The sequence below is a fragment of the Myripristis murdjan genome, chromosome 1, assembly GCF_902150065.1.
Source record: "Myripristis murdjan chromosome 1, fMyrMur1.1, whole genome shotgun sequence".
NCBI classification, from domain to species: Eukaryota; Metazoa; Chordata; class Actinopteri; order Holocentriformes; family Holocentridae; genus Myripristis; species Myripristis murdjan.
The window spans coordinates 18,247,051-18,262,489 of record NC_043980.1 but is presented as its reverse complement, the minus strand read 5'-3'; the positions used below and the strand labels follow the sequence as shown (position 1 = coordinate 18,262,489).

General features: G+C 42.0%; 1 protein-coding gene across 1 annotated transcript in view; it reads right to left on the bottom strand.

Moving 5' to 3' along the window:
- Positions 1-1,197: 1,197 nt before the first annotated feature.
- cxxc4 (CXXC finger 4) overlaps positions 1,198-15,439 on the bottom strand; it is a 30,808-nt gene continuing 16,566 nt past the window's right edge. Inside the window, exon 3 of the mRNA XM_030058623.1 lies at positions 1,198-2,412. Coding sequence (XP_029914483.1) covers positions 2,368-2,412 — 45 coding nt within the window. The 3' untranslated portion in view covers positions 1,198-2,367. The remainder of the gene's footprint in view (positions 2,413-15,439) is intronic.

Sequence of the window (15,439 nt, the reverse complement as noted above, 5' to 3'; positions counted from 1 at the left end):
GGGTGATTGTGATTGTTCAAAACACTTTGGCAGGTCGAGCATGGGAACCCTTGAAGACTGAGCACGTATTATATATGGTTGCCCCCAAACCTCAGTGCATTGCTAACTCTTTCTACCTTTTCAGTTTCTCCCTCTGCATGTCTCTCCCTCTCTTGCTCTCGCTCCATCTCTCTCTCCCTGCTGTCTGAAGGAGGAAACAGAACATTACCACCGGGGCCTGAGGACTTTAAATCCCAGTTCCAGAGTGCAGAGTGGGAGGTGGAGGAAGGATTAGAGAGAGCCGTCTCTGATGTTATTTAATCTCACCGGCCAGTGAGTGAGCCAGCGCACCCTTGATGCACGTTATCACCTTCTGATCACCGGCGAAGGGGATTTGGCACACAGACGCCACATTGCCGCCACCGCCTCAGCTGCAGAGCAGTTCCAATCGTCCTCCTGGCTGGCCCTAACCAGTCAGCAGCTCAAATTGGGTGATGGCAAGCGTGCTCAGCCAGGGGAAAAGTCGGTCCCGGATGATTTCCTCCTTCTCTGCTCCTTCTCCTCAGCATTGACCCTCTCCCCCTCCTCCCCCCAGCACACACACATGTTCCCTCAGCTCCAGCCCAAATGTGTCTCCGTCCTCCCCTTTCCTCCCTACTGTCCCTGCACTCTTACCTTCTCTGCCTCCCACATAACTGCTCCCATCCTCTACCCCCGAAACCCAAAGACCCGGAAATCGCTCAATTGCACAAGCCATCTCAGGAGCCTGTCTCGCTTCACCCCCCACCATTCTCCCTTCTCTTGCTCCCCCTCTTCCCTCCCCCGTACGCCCCCCGAGTGCATTCCAGCATGACAAACCACATGGGATTTCACTAGTCCTTTAAAGTCTGCTGCCTCTGGGAACCACTCTTCTCCATGCAACATTTTAGTATTCTAGGGAATACGTGACTGGGGAGGCAACCAATGCTGTTATATTTCTCCTGTCTCCTCCTGGTTGTTATTTCTGTCAATGCTTTGCAGTGGGAAAGAAAAATAGGAAAATAATAGCTATCAGGTGATCAGCATTGATCACTGATTTTTCATTTTGTATCGGTTAATTTATTTGACACACGGGAGATCAGTAGTCTTTGGTTATTCTTTCACATCAAACATTTCTGTCAGATTTCTTTTTCTGAAGTCCTTTTTTTATTTTAACACATAAAAGCATCACAACAACAATATACAAATTCTTAGTAATCTTTAAAACCAAAACACATTTACACATGCAACAATAGGGTTTTAAGACAATGAGTAACTTATTGAATAATTTTGTTTTTGGAATGTGTAATGTTACTTTGCAGGAGAAAGAATTGTTGTTTACTCTGCAGGGGAAAAGTCCAGACTATCCCTTAGATTCAGAACAACATCTGATATGTCAAATATGTATACTGTACTGCAATTAATTCTAAATTTGAATGTTTTCAACATAACCTACAATTCCTTTACTGGCATTACTCCCTACCTTTTAGACAGTTACAACCTTAAGTGTTCCAAACCAAAACACAAAAGAAGAAGATGGTTTGATGGCCTGTTTAGTTTCATTAAAAGCTTGTATTACATCATCTTTGTGAGTCTCACCTCCAGACAGCAGTCTGGCTTGCAACCATCTGGTGCGGTTACGATGAAATGATGCCCCTTTGACTTCACAGAAGCGCAACTCACCACACAAGACAATGTGCCCTGTTCTGCAGTGAGTCCACTCAGATGAGAAAACCCCCCTATTAAACCCATCACATGAGCGATGCTACCATCTCTTTACATCGTCTCTGTCAAGACACATCACATTACCACTGACGATCTTACACTTCCCACAGCCGGAGGGGCATCACAAAAGGGTTTCCAAATAAAACAACAGAAAAAAAAAACTTGATAAGATAATTGGGTTTTGATACAATAATTCAAAAGTCAACAAAAATAAAAGGCTGAAGAATCATCAACAAAATAGATTATTGCTCCAGAGTAGAGTGTGTTGTGTTTGTTATATCTTCAATCCTCGTGGCCTCTTCTGTTGGACGGATTCAGTATGATTGTATGATTGTCTATTTGTTGTTTGTCCTTTACATAGGATTGGCTGTGAACTCACAGCCACAACACTGAAAACACATTCATAGACACCAAAAATATACATTATGATACTGTCAAAAGGTACAATAATTACACAGAAAAGGAAATTACAGAGTTAAACCAACACCATTATGTTTTCATTTATCTTTTGTCCACTTTTCTTCTCTACTCCTCTCCAAATCTGGTGGGGGGGTTTTGGGTTCTGTGAACCCCTCAAGTGCTGCCGGCAGAGAGTCAGAGTCCCACCTGCCCTCCTTCTGGATGGGGCGGTCGAGGCTGGCCGCTCTAGAAGAACCACCGGAACGCTTCGCCGTTGTTGACCGGTGTCCTCTGTGGGAGACACAATGTGAAGGACACATTTTAATTTGCAAATCTCAAGGTGGTCATGAATTTTTGCCAGGCAGTAGCAAGCCACTGAAAAAAAAAAAAAAAAAAAACTTATCTGCAGAAATTACAGGCACATTTGAGAGCCAATAATCAATAATATTGTTGCCAGTGGTGGATAATAACAGTGCATACATTCAGTAAAGTAAAAATTCAGCTGAAGGGCACTTAAAACAGCGATCAAGCCCAACCACGAACCCAGTTTTTCATCAAAGAGCAAGCCAAGGTGATTACATCCACGTCCCACCCACACCCAAATAATCATTACGCTGGATGAAATATTCAATACAAATTCCCAAGAAGCAACAATGAGGCATTTAATTACTGTGAGCTCTAGCCGCAGTGAGGGGGAACAGTGCATCATTTCAATTTGAGCCTGCGCCAACACGCGCCCCTCCTCCTTCTCCCCCAAACCCCTATGCCAGAGTGACAGCCTCTCCTTTTGGAAACTCATTTGGAAGTCAGAAACATAAAATACTGAAGTCTCCCACCAATCCCCATGACCAATTAGCACATTTTTTGATTATTTTTTCGCTGTTGACGGGGGAAAATGGTGCATGATCACAAATGAAATCACTTTAGTCTGAGAGGAGGGCAATTTGACATTTTAATAACAAGTGTCATCTGTGACTCTTCAAAGGCATGCTGATGAGTGCCTTAGAGCCAGATAGGACACTACGGTTTGTACGGTTTTGGACTGAACGTAAACAGTATTTTATGTGCGTTTGTCATAATATGTACATACATGAACACAATCTGCAGGTGACACACTACATCTTCCACAAACTGACTTTTACATTATAATGTAAGAATTTTCTAAATTTTGACATCCCTAAGGCACTTAACTACATTTTACTCTTCTGTGATAAATTTTCTTACGTGCTGTAAACAGAGCATGGATCTCAGACAATAATAATGCTTACTTTGCGTGTACCAGGTTAACAGGCAGTGCTGCATTCATTTCAGCTTGAAACCTGTTAAAAACAAGCTCCGATTTCTGAAAAAGCAAACTGAACGTTCACCCAAATTGGAATTACAAGCTGGAAATTCAGGTATCGTTTCAGAGCTTTGGTTTCTGCATTTTCAGCTCAAGTGACGTCAGAGCACACCAAAACAGCAGAGCACAATTTTCCATTTGTTATTTGTGGTAACACTTGAACCAACAGAACAGTATTTATTTGAGAAAACACCACTGCATACACATTTGGTAACCCTCCCCCGGAGGAAAACGCAGAGCTTAATTCTTCTTGCGGGCATCCATTTTACCTGAGTTGACACCGTGAACGCAGAACTGTTGCAGGTCGGAAATTTACATGCTGGAAATTCTTCGTTTTGAGGTGAAATAAATGCAACAATCCTGCTTAAAGTCTTTCAGTGAGTTTGCTAAGCCGACCAATGACTGCGACTGATCCAGCGTGATGCAACAGGCATTGTTAGGTTATAAGAAGGGCATTAAAATAACTGACTCTGTTTTATTGGACCTAGGATCTATACGCCCTCTAACAGCTCCCAAACCTAACAATTAATTAGAGGTAACGTTGAATCAATAAATCTGCGAAAAGGGAAATGGGCCTACACAGCTGATGGGTGACTTCCTCATCAGATGAAGCTATCACCTTGATTTTTTTTTTTTTTTTAACTTGGTGATTCCCTCCAACAGATCAAACCAAAGCCCACAGCCACATTCCTTGGGAGCTTTATAATCACACAGCAATTAGAAATAAGCCACAAGGTAATTATAGGACCAAGTGAATGATTTCTTGTCTTGATTTCTTGTCTGGTTCTTTTCTGAGTAGGAAGAGAGGAAGAAATTAAACCTTGAAATTACAGGGCTAAACTAAACCTGGTCTATAGGTTCCACCAAGAGTCAGCCGCCACTCCACTGACACGTCCATCAGAAGTTTTGTAGTCCTACTTTTGTTTAAGTTTCTTTGGGCAACCAAATATTTTTTTTTCACACTGTATTTAGCCAGTACTGTTACCCCACCAAATGAATAATGCAGGGCCTACAGTAGATATGACATTATCTTTGTTTAATTTCAGTGAACAGATGTCCACCCCCTTCCTATGTCACTGCAGCTCCAGTAGCTGCTCTTTACCATTTATTGGAAGCAATCAAGATTTTGTAAGATAATTTTTATGGCATTTCTGCTTTATTAGATATTTCACACTACGTAGAGAAAAAAGGGATTGGTGAAAAAAAAAAAAGAGTAGTGACATGTGACAAGGTCCAAAGCCAAATTTGAATACAGTGACGCCAAAACGAGCCACCACAACGTCCTGGAGGAAATCACAGGCTAGAGAGTGCACTGTCAGTTTGAGTACACTGTACCTAATTGATTGACGAATTATAAGTTTTGTGACCAAATGTATATAATTTCTTCACTTTTACCTTCAGCATCCCTTAGCTCCATGGGTGATGGAAAAATGACCACTTTATAGTTGTGGGGTAGGCCTTTCCTTCATGATAAAATCCCCTATCAACACCTGATTGCCCTTGCAAAGGCGGTTTCTTTGTCAGGTGAAGAGAAGAGAGATACCAACAGAACTGAAATGCCAACAGGAAAAGCACGGAAAAAGATTTTTGATTGCCAAGTTGTCCCTGGGAAGTATAGTGGAAAAACAAAACAGTAAATGTATATGCTGCAGATGCTGCTGAAATGAGGAAAAAACTTTTAGCAAAAGGCCCTAAAGAGCCAACAGGAAATAACTAGCTGCTTCTCTGACCTTTTCTAGAGCACCACACCTTAGAGCTTGAGCTGTTGCTGTCCTTTCATAACTACTTTTTTTTTTTTTTTTTTTTTTTAATAAGCAGCAATGCGGTCTCTGGCCTTATTAGCTTATTAGCTAAGGCTAGAGACACGCCATACAGTGCAAACATTGGGCTGATTATACAGTAGCTATGATTTGGTAACCAAGGCAGATTTTCAAGATCTGAGTAATTTTGAAAATAGTCTGATCTTGCCAGTTTGGGGCAGTGGACACTGAACACAGGTGATTTTGTTGTGTATGAGAGGTGAGATCTTTAACGTCCTGCCTCCAGATCCAGTTGGGATCATCACGATTACTGCGAGCATGTTCGATTTTTATGGCTTGACCTACTTGTACAACGCGATCCAAGCGCCACACATCGTATGGAAAGACATGGTTGATATGAGCTTACTGTTCCAAAAAAACATTTATGTGAGGTGGTAACTACCACATCGAAGTGCTCAAATTCTCCCACTTACTGTATTTTAATTTCACTTAAAAGGAAAACAGCCTCAAGTCAAACGAGAAGGGAATCTTCATTCCAAATAAAGCGGTCAAGTGAGCTTCTTTCATCACAACTCATTAATAACCATAACTTTTAAATGGTACAACACAACACAACCACTTGCTGGATTTTTTTTTGTTTGTGGTAGACATGGCAATATTTGGCTTGCTGTAAAGTGTAAACTTCAAACAGAAAACATTCAGAAAACTTCAATCATAGCGTTTGACTGCTTCAAAATGGGTTGAACGCATGAACACTTCCTAATTGGTGCTTTGAACCGTCATGTCTTTCCGACAGTTATTCCCATATGATGTAAAAGCAGCATCAGAGCTGAACAGAGGCTGACACTGGCCAAAGAGAAAGGAGCCTGAGAGGAGGAAAAAGACTAGAAGCATATATGCAAGAAAAATAAATAAAACTCCATCGTCATGTTTGTTTTGGTTCTGCATAGTTGTAGCACAAGAGCTTGTGTTCTCACAAGACTGGGGGTTGTGTGGCGTTAATCCCAGTCTTTACATCGCCGCCAAGTGGGTGATCTCTAAATCCAACTTGTTGAAAAGTGTGTGCAAGATGAAAAGCATCTGCAGTGCCAATCATTAAATGTGTGATGTCCAATATTTTCGGTCTTTTCAGTTAACTCCCCATCCCAATACTGGAGATGTCATCTTGTCCCTACCATCTGAACATCTTATAACATGAAGACTCTAATCCCATTCAGTGCAGAGGCCTGTGAGTCTGAGGAGGCAAAAACAAACTGAAAGTTTAAATGCCTGAATGCCAAAAGTTGCCTGGGCAGATTTTAAAGGAGCATACCAGTGATTGTCAGTGTTTGGCCCAGTTACTACAATTCACATTCCACATTTTATGACAAACCGTTTGGCAAATCATGTGGGGGTACAAAAGATTTCACAACATATAATTAAAATCCCGCAATTTTAAAGTTTCTTTCTTGGTTGAAACACCCACCTCATAACGTTCTGCCTCTGCGGCTAACAAAGTCATCAACATTCATAAACCACGGAACTGATAATTCGCTGTGCAAAGTGAACTTTTCCCCAGGGACTATTTTCATTCCGTTCAATTTCAAGTCATCAAAACACAACCGTGTTGCTGATTGTAGGAAAACTAATGTGCAATACTTTATTATAGTGACGGAATACTGATGGGAAGAAAGTCTGTGAAAGTTAATTTTCATATCATAGTGCAATGAATGGAAACCAATGGCTACATATAAGGTAGGATTATACATTTTGTATGCAAAAGTATTTACATTTTATGCTAAACCAGCAAAGTTACTGATATGGTATTTTAGTCAGAATCTATGGGGAGAAATTAGCTAAAAAATCAAATCAAATTAAAATAAAATAAATCAAACTAAGTACTACACTAGGAATGCACAATATTGGAATTTTTTCCAATACCCAACATGCCAATATTTTCCAACTCTTTTGGCCGATGCCGATACCAATATATGCCCATATTTTTTTCACCTAATAGCTGAGAACATCAAGTCTCTCCTGCAATTGGAATTAACATTTTTTTTTTTTTTTTATGCCTGCTCTTATTGTGAAGGCCCACTGGAAGTTGCAGAAATAAAATGCAATGCTTTTCAAAATGTACACATTCCACTGGGCAAAATAAGAACTATTACTTCAGCTTAGGTTATGCAAAACATGCCATATTTATTTTCATGTAACATTTTTTTTTTTTCAAACAAAACTGTAAGATTTGTCCCACTGAAACAGGCTTGGATGATGCTCTCTCTGAGAAAATCCTGACAACAGCCACAACCAGGGCAGATTTGACCTATTTCACATATCGGCATGTCATATCGGCAGAGCGCTTCATTTCAGGCTGATACCGATATTTCATTTCTAAAAATATCTGCCCATACTGATGTCATGCCGATATTATTGTGCATCCCTAAATATTCATATCAGTATTGTGATATAGGACTAGATATTGTCGGATGATCAGGATTTTGGAAAACGTAAATTTATAATACAGCATTAGTGTTGTTTTGTCCTGTAAAGAGATGTAATTTTCTGAACTTATTAGACTCTGCCAGCTGTTCTGTTTTGTGCTTTTCCCTGCTTGGTCACCACATCCACATTGCTACTGATTACTGATCAAAAACTTTGTGTGTAAAGATCTTATGAAAGCACCAACCGTCATCCCAGTATTGATAGAGGTATTTAATCAAAGATATGATATGTGATATTTGATTTTGTCCATATCGCCCAGCCCTTTGTGGGACTATTTAAAGATTAAAAGAGTTTGGGTGGTCAAGATCATTTTCTTTATAGGAAGCCTAAGATGGACAAAAGCACTGTGGACGCAGCAGTCAGACAAAGACCCTTACAGTAAATGTAACATTCAGTTTGGCATGCACCATGTTCCTTGTGCTGTGCCTTTATACTGTTTGTTTTAATCCCTTCAAACTTATGCTACTTTGAGAGACGCAACAATAAAGCAGCCAACAGAATTATGCAAAAGCTGAACAACAATAAAATGTAATAAGAGTGAGGGCTGTCTAGGCTAAGTATTTTAAAACCTGCTGGCTAAATGGAATTTGCTGTCAATGATATAGAAGAAAATAGTACAAGGTTACACAGAGATGCTACCAGAAATAAATGGAAACAGAAATAGAGTTGAAGCCAGAAAGCTTGAGTCTTTGAGAGTGAGTGGACAATAAGACTAATCTGTAGTTTAGCGCATTTCCATGTTCACACATAATTAAGGAACAGCCAAGCTATGGGAAAGAGTCTCAATGAACAAATCCCTGAGAAAAAAAGAACATGCCGCTCAAAAAACTCTGACAAAACGAACATGCTCCATCAGCCAATGAAGACAAAAGCAGCAGGGACCTGAGTGCTGCTTTCCCAGCCTACAGTGTGGTGCTCTAAGAGTCGAGGCTAAGAGGAGAAAGGGGAGGTGAGAATGTTCATCTTGATCCATATTCTCACATTGATCAGTCCCTGGTGGAAGTGTGGCTCGCCAGAGACAATAATGACCCTGATCTGGGCACTCGGCATGTCTCTGTTTTGTTAAGTTCCCACGTTATCGATCCAGTGGGGCTCTTGAGTGCTGCTTGGATTCACTCCCGGGCCCCCTCGCCTCGGCACACTGCAGTGACCAGGCACAAAGAAGGCTCAATTAGCACAGCTCCACGTCGCCTCGCTCCCCCACCTGCATGTGCCTTCAAAATCACTCCATCAACCGCCGGGGAAAGCGAGGGAGAAAAGACACAAGAAAACAGAAACAATCGATGGAGGGGAAGAGGGAGAACGGTATAAAGGGAGGGGGTGAAGACAGACAAGGAAGCAAGAGCACGGTGGGGAGAAGACAAGGGCTGATAGTGTTACACCAGGGACACAAGACCAACACCAAGGTTTTACCTCAAATCATGACAGCATGGCAGCGACTCAGCCTCACGTCAACACCACTGCCTCTGCAGCAGAGCATACGCAACAACCTGGCTACAAAGACGCACAGAGGGAAGGACAATACCCCTCTTGGCAATGAATGCGCACAATCCAGTGTTGGACGGAGTGAACGAGGAGGAAGAGATTTCCCTGGACCTCAAATTAACACCGCCACTCCACACCGCACCATTACAGTACGCAGGGTATTCTAAGTGTCTGCCAGTGACTCATGGTGATAACAAGACAGAGAGCCTGCAATGTGGTGGAATTATTCTCTGTGAATTGTGGCAAGGCGGTGTGAGGTCTCTGGGCCACCATGACATCCCATGATACTAATTGAGCTTGGCATATGCGGTTAATGCTGAAGCCTTGCACGTCCCGGCCTGATCGAGAGGAGGTGATAGAAAGATGGGGCCAGCTAGGACGGGGGCTTGAATGGTACGGTGAATCATAATCAAACCAGCTGTGTGATACAGTGTCTGCCGAGGCCACTGTAAAAAACTCTGCTCATCAGCACAGCCTAATTGCAGGAGCACATGCATGCACACACAACATAAACTCCCAACCACTAACTGCCATCTAAAATGATAACCTTAAATCTAACGCACATCCTCCTGTTCTTTTCTCACATAAATAACCAACACACACACAAACACACACATATACACATACGCACACATACAGTCGTCAACCCAAAGCCCACCCCTGCCCTACCCCTCCTCTCCCCTGCAGCCTTGGCGTCACACTGAGCTGGGGCCAGAGATAAACCACTCAAGACGATGAGGATGATAATGGCAGACGCCGCAGCGCCTCAAAATTCAATCAGCGCTGGGACGTCAATGCGGATGAGTGTAAAAGTGAAATATGCTTGCCGGCGTGTGTTAAAAGACGCCACACAGGGCTTGCTTGCAGAAACAACAACAACGAAGGGGACGATGAGGGAGAAGCTGAAGAGGGGGGGAAAAAAAGCTAAATAGAAAATAAAAAAGAAAAAAAAAGAAAAAGAAAATAATGTGCCTCTACTACTCTGCTTCACGGCACAATCCCACTGGCATTCTGAGCAGCCCTACTTTAACCACAGACTGTGAATAAATTACCCTTTTGAACTCGGGGTGATTGCAAATGTGCCCCGGTTTCTCTTGAGACATGTCTGGCACTAACCCTCAGCTCTACCCTCCCAGCCAGCCTTGTCACAGAGTCCCCCACCCCCTCACACACACACACACACACACACACACACACCACCACCACCACCACCCCCTGCTCCATCACCACCCGACACACACACACACCCACACGCACACATAAAATCATAAAACTTTTAATTCACGATAATTAAGGAAGATGATTTCTGTGCACTAGAACCCCCCCCTCTTTTCTGTCTAGGAATTTTCAAGAATCTCCTCATGCTCTGACACACACATATACGCACACACACACACACACACACACACACAATCTGTGCTAGAGATGAAAAAGTGTCCTGGAAAAAAAAGTGTAGTGCCTCAAAAATCAGAGTAGAGATGGAGTGAGCAGAAGCCAGCCAGGGAAAGATATGGGGGAAGGAGAGAAAGAAGAAGAGAGAGAGGTTTCTCTTCGAGAGACAGTGGCGCTGGGCAGGTTGAATAGCAGGCTAGGGAGTGTGCTGATGTGTTTCAAAATGCTCATTATAACGCCTGGTCCATACATTACCTTGACATACCCATTATTTATTAACTTACGGACTAGGAACCAGGCCACTTTTCACAGCGGCAATCCTTTGGATGCATCTCTGACAGGCCGCGAACAAAATATATAAATAAATAGCACTCTCTCTTGACACATGCACACAAATGCACACACAAACTCCAGCTGACACCACTTTAGTTGTCTGTACACCGACTTTTTCTCTTTTTTTTTTTTTTTAATATAATTATAAACACATTTCACACACCGTCATGACTGCAACTGAAATTTGTGTGCAAGCTCAGGTCAACCAATTTGTTTTGTTTTCCCCCCCAAACACGTTACACCGCATTATGTCCCAAAAACAAAACCGACACATCAGAACTGCCGTCAGAAAGTTGGGATTTCTAATAATCTTAATGTAAACTGACTCTGTGAGTTTAAATATCTCTGATTATTTTCTTTGCTAAAACGGTGGTGAGGCAGATGAAACTACAAAGCTTGAGGAAAGGGGCAGAGAGGAAGCACAAGTAAAGAGCATGTTTCATCAGAGTCAAGCAAGGCGAGCTTTGAGAGCCAGCCAAAGATTCAGGGCCGATCTCCAGGTCTGAGAAAAAAAAAAAAAAAGTTGCAGCGGTGCAGTCAGCCTTAACTGATGTGTTATATATTGCCTGTCACTTTATTCTGCAGGAATATTGGGGCGTTGCCAAGCTCAAACCTGGAAGGTATAGCAATCCATCACCTGCACTCTTACTGGGGTTGGTGGGTGGGGGGTTGAAATCTCATCTTGAAGCTTGTAGCCAATATTCTAGCCTCCCAATGCCGTTTATAAAAGGACCCTCTCCAAGGCCGCTATCACGGACAGACCACTCATCTAGTCGTCCACACGCCACTGCCCCCAGTCCTGTGCCAAAGTGCCATAATGCAAACAGACACAGCTCCGCCCCAAGCTTGAAGCTTGGATATTACCAGTATATGCTACGATAATGATCAAAAACGTCAATCCCTTTGCTGTTGATGATAACTTTGGGCTGAGCAGGCTGGCTGACATGGAATAAACCTTAAACTGGGATAGAATCGTCTGCCTGGTATAAGACGCTCTGCCTTGTGGATTAGTCGTTGACGCTTGAAACGGTTTGCTCCGGTGTTTTAGATACACCGACTCATGGACCAGATGAAATGGTGTTAGCCATGCAGAATATGAATTTAAAGGTACAGTGCCACAGTATAGCAAATAGTTCATATTTAAATCAAAACAGTTTAATCTAGAAAAAAAGTAAATCACAACAACCAGGTATTGATATGAAATTACCCCAAATTCCCAAATCTGCATTTTTGAAAACATTTGGTGGAAATAACACTGGATTCAGCATACACAGCAAAGACATGTTTTTGAACAACATACTGTACATGAAACATGCAAAATAAGGTTCTATGACCTCTGATATATTACTTTATGATGTGTAAAGGTTTAGGGCTTTAAATCACTTTATTAAAAAAAATCTACAAGGTCTATGAGGCTAATTTTTGACTGAATGTTTGCTGTAGATTAGTGATGAGTATTTGAAAAAGATACTTGAGAATCTAAATAAATCAGTTCCCAAAGTGTCTGCAATATATTCATCAAAATATGTGACTAAAGAATTTAGCTTTCTGAGATACTGTGTGATGATATGACGGCAAACGAATGTGAACTAAAATGTCTCTTTATGGGCCAAAAATGGGTGTTCGTACATGAAATGATGCACATTTATTTCAGCCTTTTCTGTGTCTTAAATATCTTAATATTTTATTATTTTTGCATAGTGTCATTTCATCACTGCAAAAAATATAAGCTTCTAGGGTTGCTTTCAGTAGGATGAATAGATCTTCAAGTCAAGCACACTGATGTCATCCATCTCTATACCATTCATTTTACAGATGGCAACTCCAAGGCCAAGTTCAAAAGAGAAGCTCTTCTGCATGTGAAACCAGAATATCATACAATTTCAATAAAATAATTAAAGAAGTAATAATAATAATAATAATAAAAATCTGTTGAATACTGCAGTAGCATTTCACCTCCTTACACTGAAACCACAATCTCTGAGGTGAGGTAGACACTGACTTTCTAGTGTTAACCAGTGCTGACATTTGCTACAGCATTTAAATTTTTGGCTCACATTCGGCAAAAATCATTTTCTCATTTGATTTTCTGTGGAGGAGCCTCATTCTGTGAATGTTCTCCAGGTCTGCGCAGCTTCTTTACAGCACAATCAGGCCACTTCAATATGCTCACTGCGCTAATGCATACAAACAAAGAACCCAAGTACGCCACTATCGTAATAACATACCTGCACTGAAATCAGCTACAATCTTTTAACTCATGCTCCCGGCTTGCACCAGGCATCCATTCGAGCAAATCAAGCTAAGTGTATTGCGGATGTTTGTGAGTAATGAGGAATTTGGGAGTTTTTTGCTGACTAGGCACGTATGGGCATGGGCGGAGGGGGAATGCATGATGGTGTGCTTAAGAGCTCTGCCTTAGGGTGGGTGTGGGTGTGTGTGTGTGTGTGGGGGGGGGGCTGGTCACTGGGGGGAGATTAGGCTGAGGGGCAGCGAAGGAAAACCAAATCCATCTCCATCTCAGAAACATCCTAAAGCAGATTACTTACTTCAGTGGGAGAAAAAGAGAGGGAGGAGGGAAGAGCGGGGGCAGGAGAGTGTGAGATGGATGAGAGAGCGTGCAGAAAGAGAGAGCAATTAGCATAGATGCAATTCTGGCACAGTCCTCTGACTTGATATTTGACCTTCTGCAAGAGCCTTGCCAAATATCGCCTGAGAAGCGCAGACGGGCCATATGGCAAAGTGCTGCTGGAGGCTGTGTGCAGTGTGACTCTCCCAAGCCTTCGTATGCTAATGGGGGAATGTAATTACAGTGCAGTATTCCTATAGGAACTTTATTTTGCCCGCCGTCTATGGGAGTGGATTTGCAGTGAGATGGTCCAAGCCTCGGGGATTTTTCGAGTAGGGGCTGAAAATATACTTTTATCATATAGCGTAGAAATCATTGGGCATACAGTGGCATGTGGCATGGAACTGGTATAACTGAGGTAGTAATGTAATACTACGTTGAGTGTAAGTAGAAGACAATTCAGACATCTGCAGTCACACACTTATTTACCAACAGATGACACGGTGACAGATAATCTGAACTGTAAACAGGAGTCTAAATTAAAGCGTCTACCAGCAGAATCTGAACCTTGATGACTTTGGCATTCCCTTGAGTCCCATAAGCCCCGTTTACATTACAGCTAAATATGGTTGTCGCTCCTCATTTTAGAGCTTAATCCGGTCAAGTTCACATCCAGACCAAATCTTAGGCTAAGGCAACACAAAACTGGCCGTCTTTTTCTTCCATCCTCACTCATGGCATATTTTTATATATTACCATCGCAAAGCAAGCAAAGTTCTGCCTTTCATTCACTTCCTATGGCAACAGGCACGCGACAGTTCTGTGCGTTGAATTCTGCAAGATTGACACTGAGAGCAACTGAAATTCGCTTTTCATCTGCATAAAGCTGAGAACGCTGAACTTTATTCAGATGACAACCAGATTATATTGGGCAACGGCCAATCAGATTGGACAGATGCCAACCAATTATCAGTAACCGCATGGTATATTTCTTGCCTCAGATATATTCAAAATTCAATTTTAACGCACTGTTTTGTGTGAAAAGACATTGTTTTTGTTCATGTTTATTCATTTAAAAATAAAACTTAGGCATGCGAGAAGCGTACTTCTTGCTCTCACTACAATACCATGAAAATGTTTTGTAACAAAACGTATTCAACCACTGAAAACAGAATTTTCAAAGACTATGCAAAGTGGTAAAAAGCAGAAAGTCCATTCAGGCCAGTATAAACTCAAGAGCTCAGCTGCAAAACAAACAAACAAACAAACAAACAAATTAATTAATTAATTTAAAAAAATGATTATAAAAAAAAAAAAAGTTTAAATTTGCTAACACGTGATCGTCATGGCCACATTCAGGCATGCTCACTGGTTACTTTTAAAAGCAGTTCAGACAAAGAAATCTGGCATGCTACTTGATTTTAACATGCTGTTGGCGCTCTAGGCGCTCAGCTTAGCTGAAGTTACTGAAGGTATCCAGGAACCCTCCGAGCTAACACTTCCATAAAGAGCAGAAATGTGAGGTCATGGTCAGAGGGCACACCCTAAGCCCCACACAGTAGATGTCACTGTCCCTGCTTGTGTATTCTTGTCAGGGTCGCCCCCCTTACATTGTGCTGGGGGCCACAGTGTTGCGCCGCAGTGTCCCCGCTGTGAGCAGTTCACAGGCCCCCAAGCCATCGTTCATGAGGGCCCCACGTGCCAAGTCAAGTCAGTTATCTGTCATCTACCGCACACATCGCTTTAATGATGGACAGTCAACATCTGGCCAATCACGGCTCAGAGCCGGGCACCAGTGCTGGCGACGAAAATACAATTTGAATCCAGCACAAAAACAAAAAACAGCTGAGCATATCAGTGTGGATGGGAAACTTCTCAAAAATGGTATAGTGTGGATGGAACGCAAAAAATACAAAAAACATTTTCAGATTTATCTAGGTTATTGTGAACATG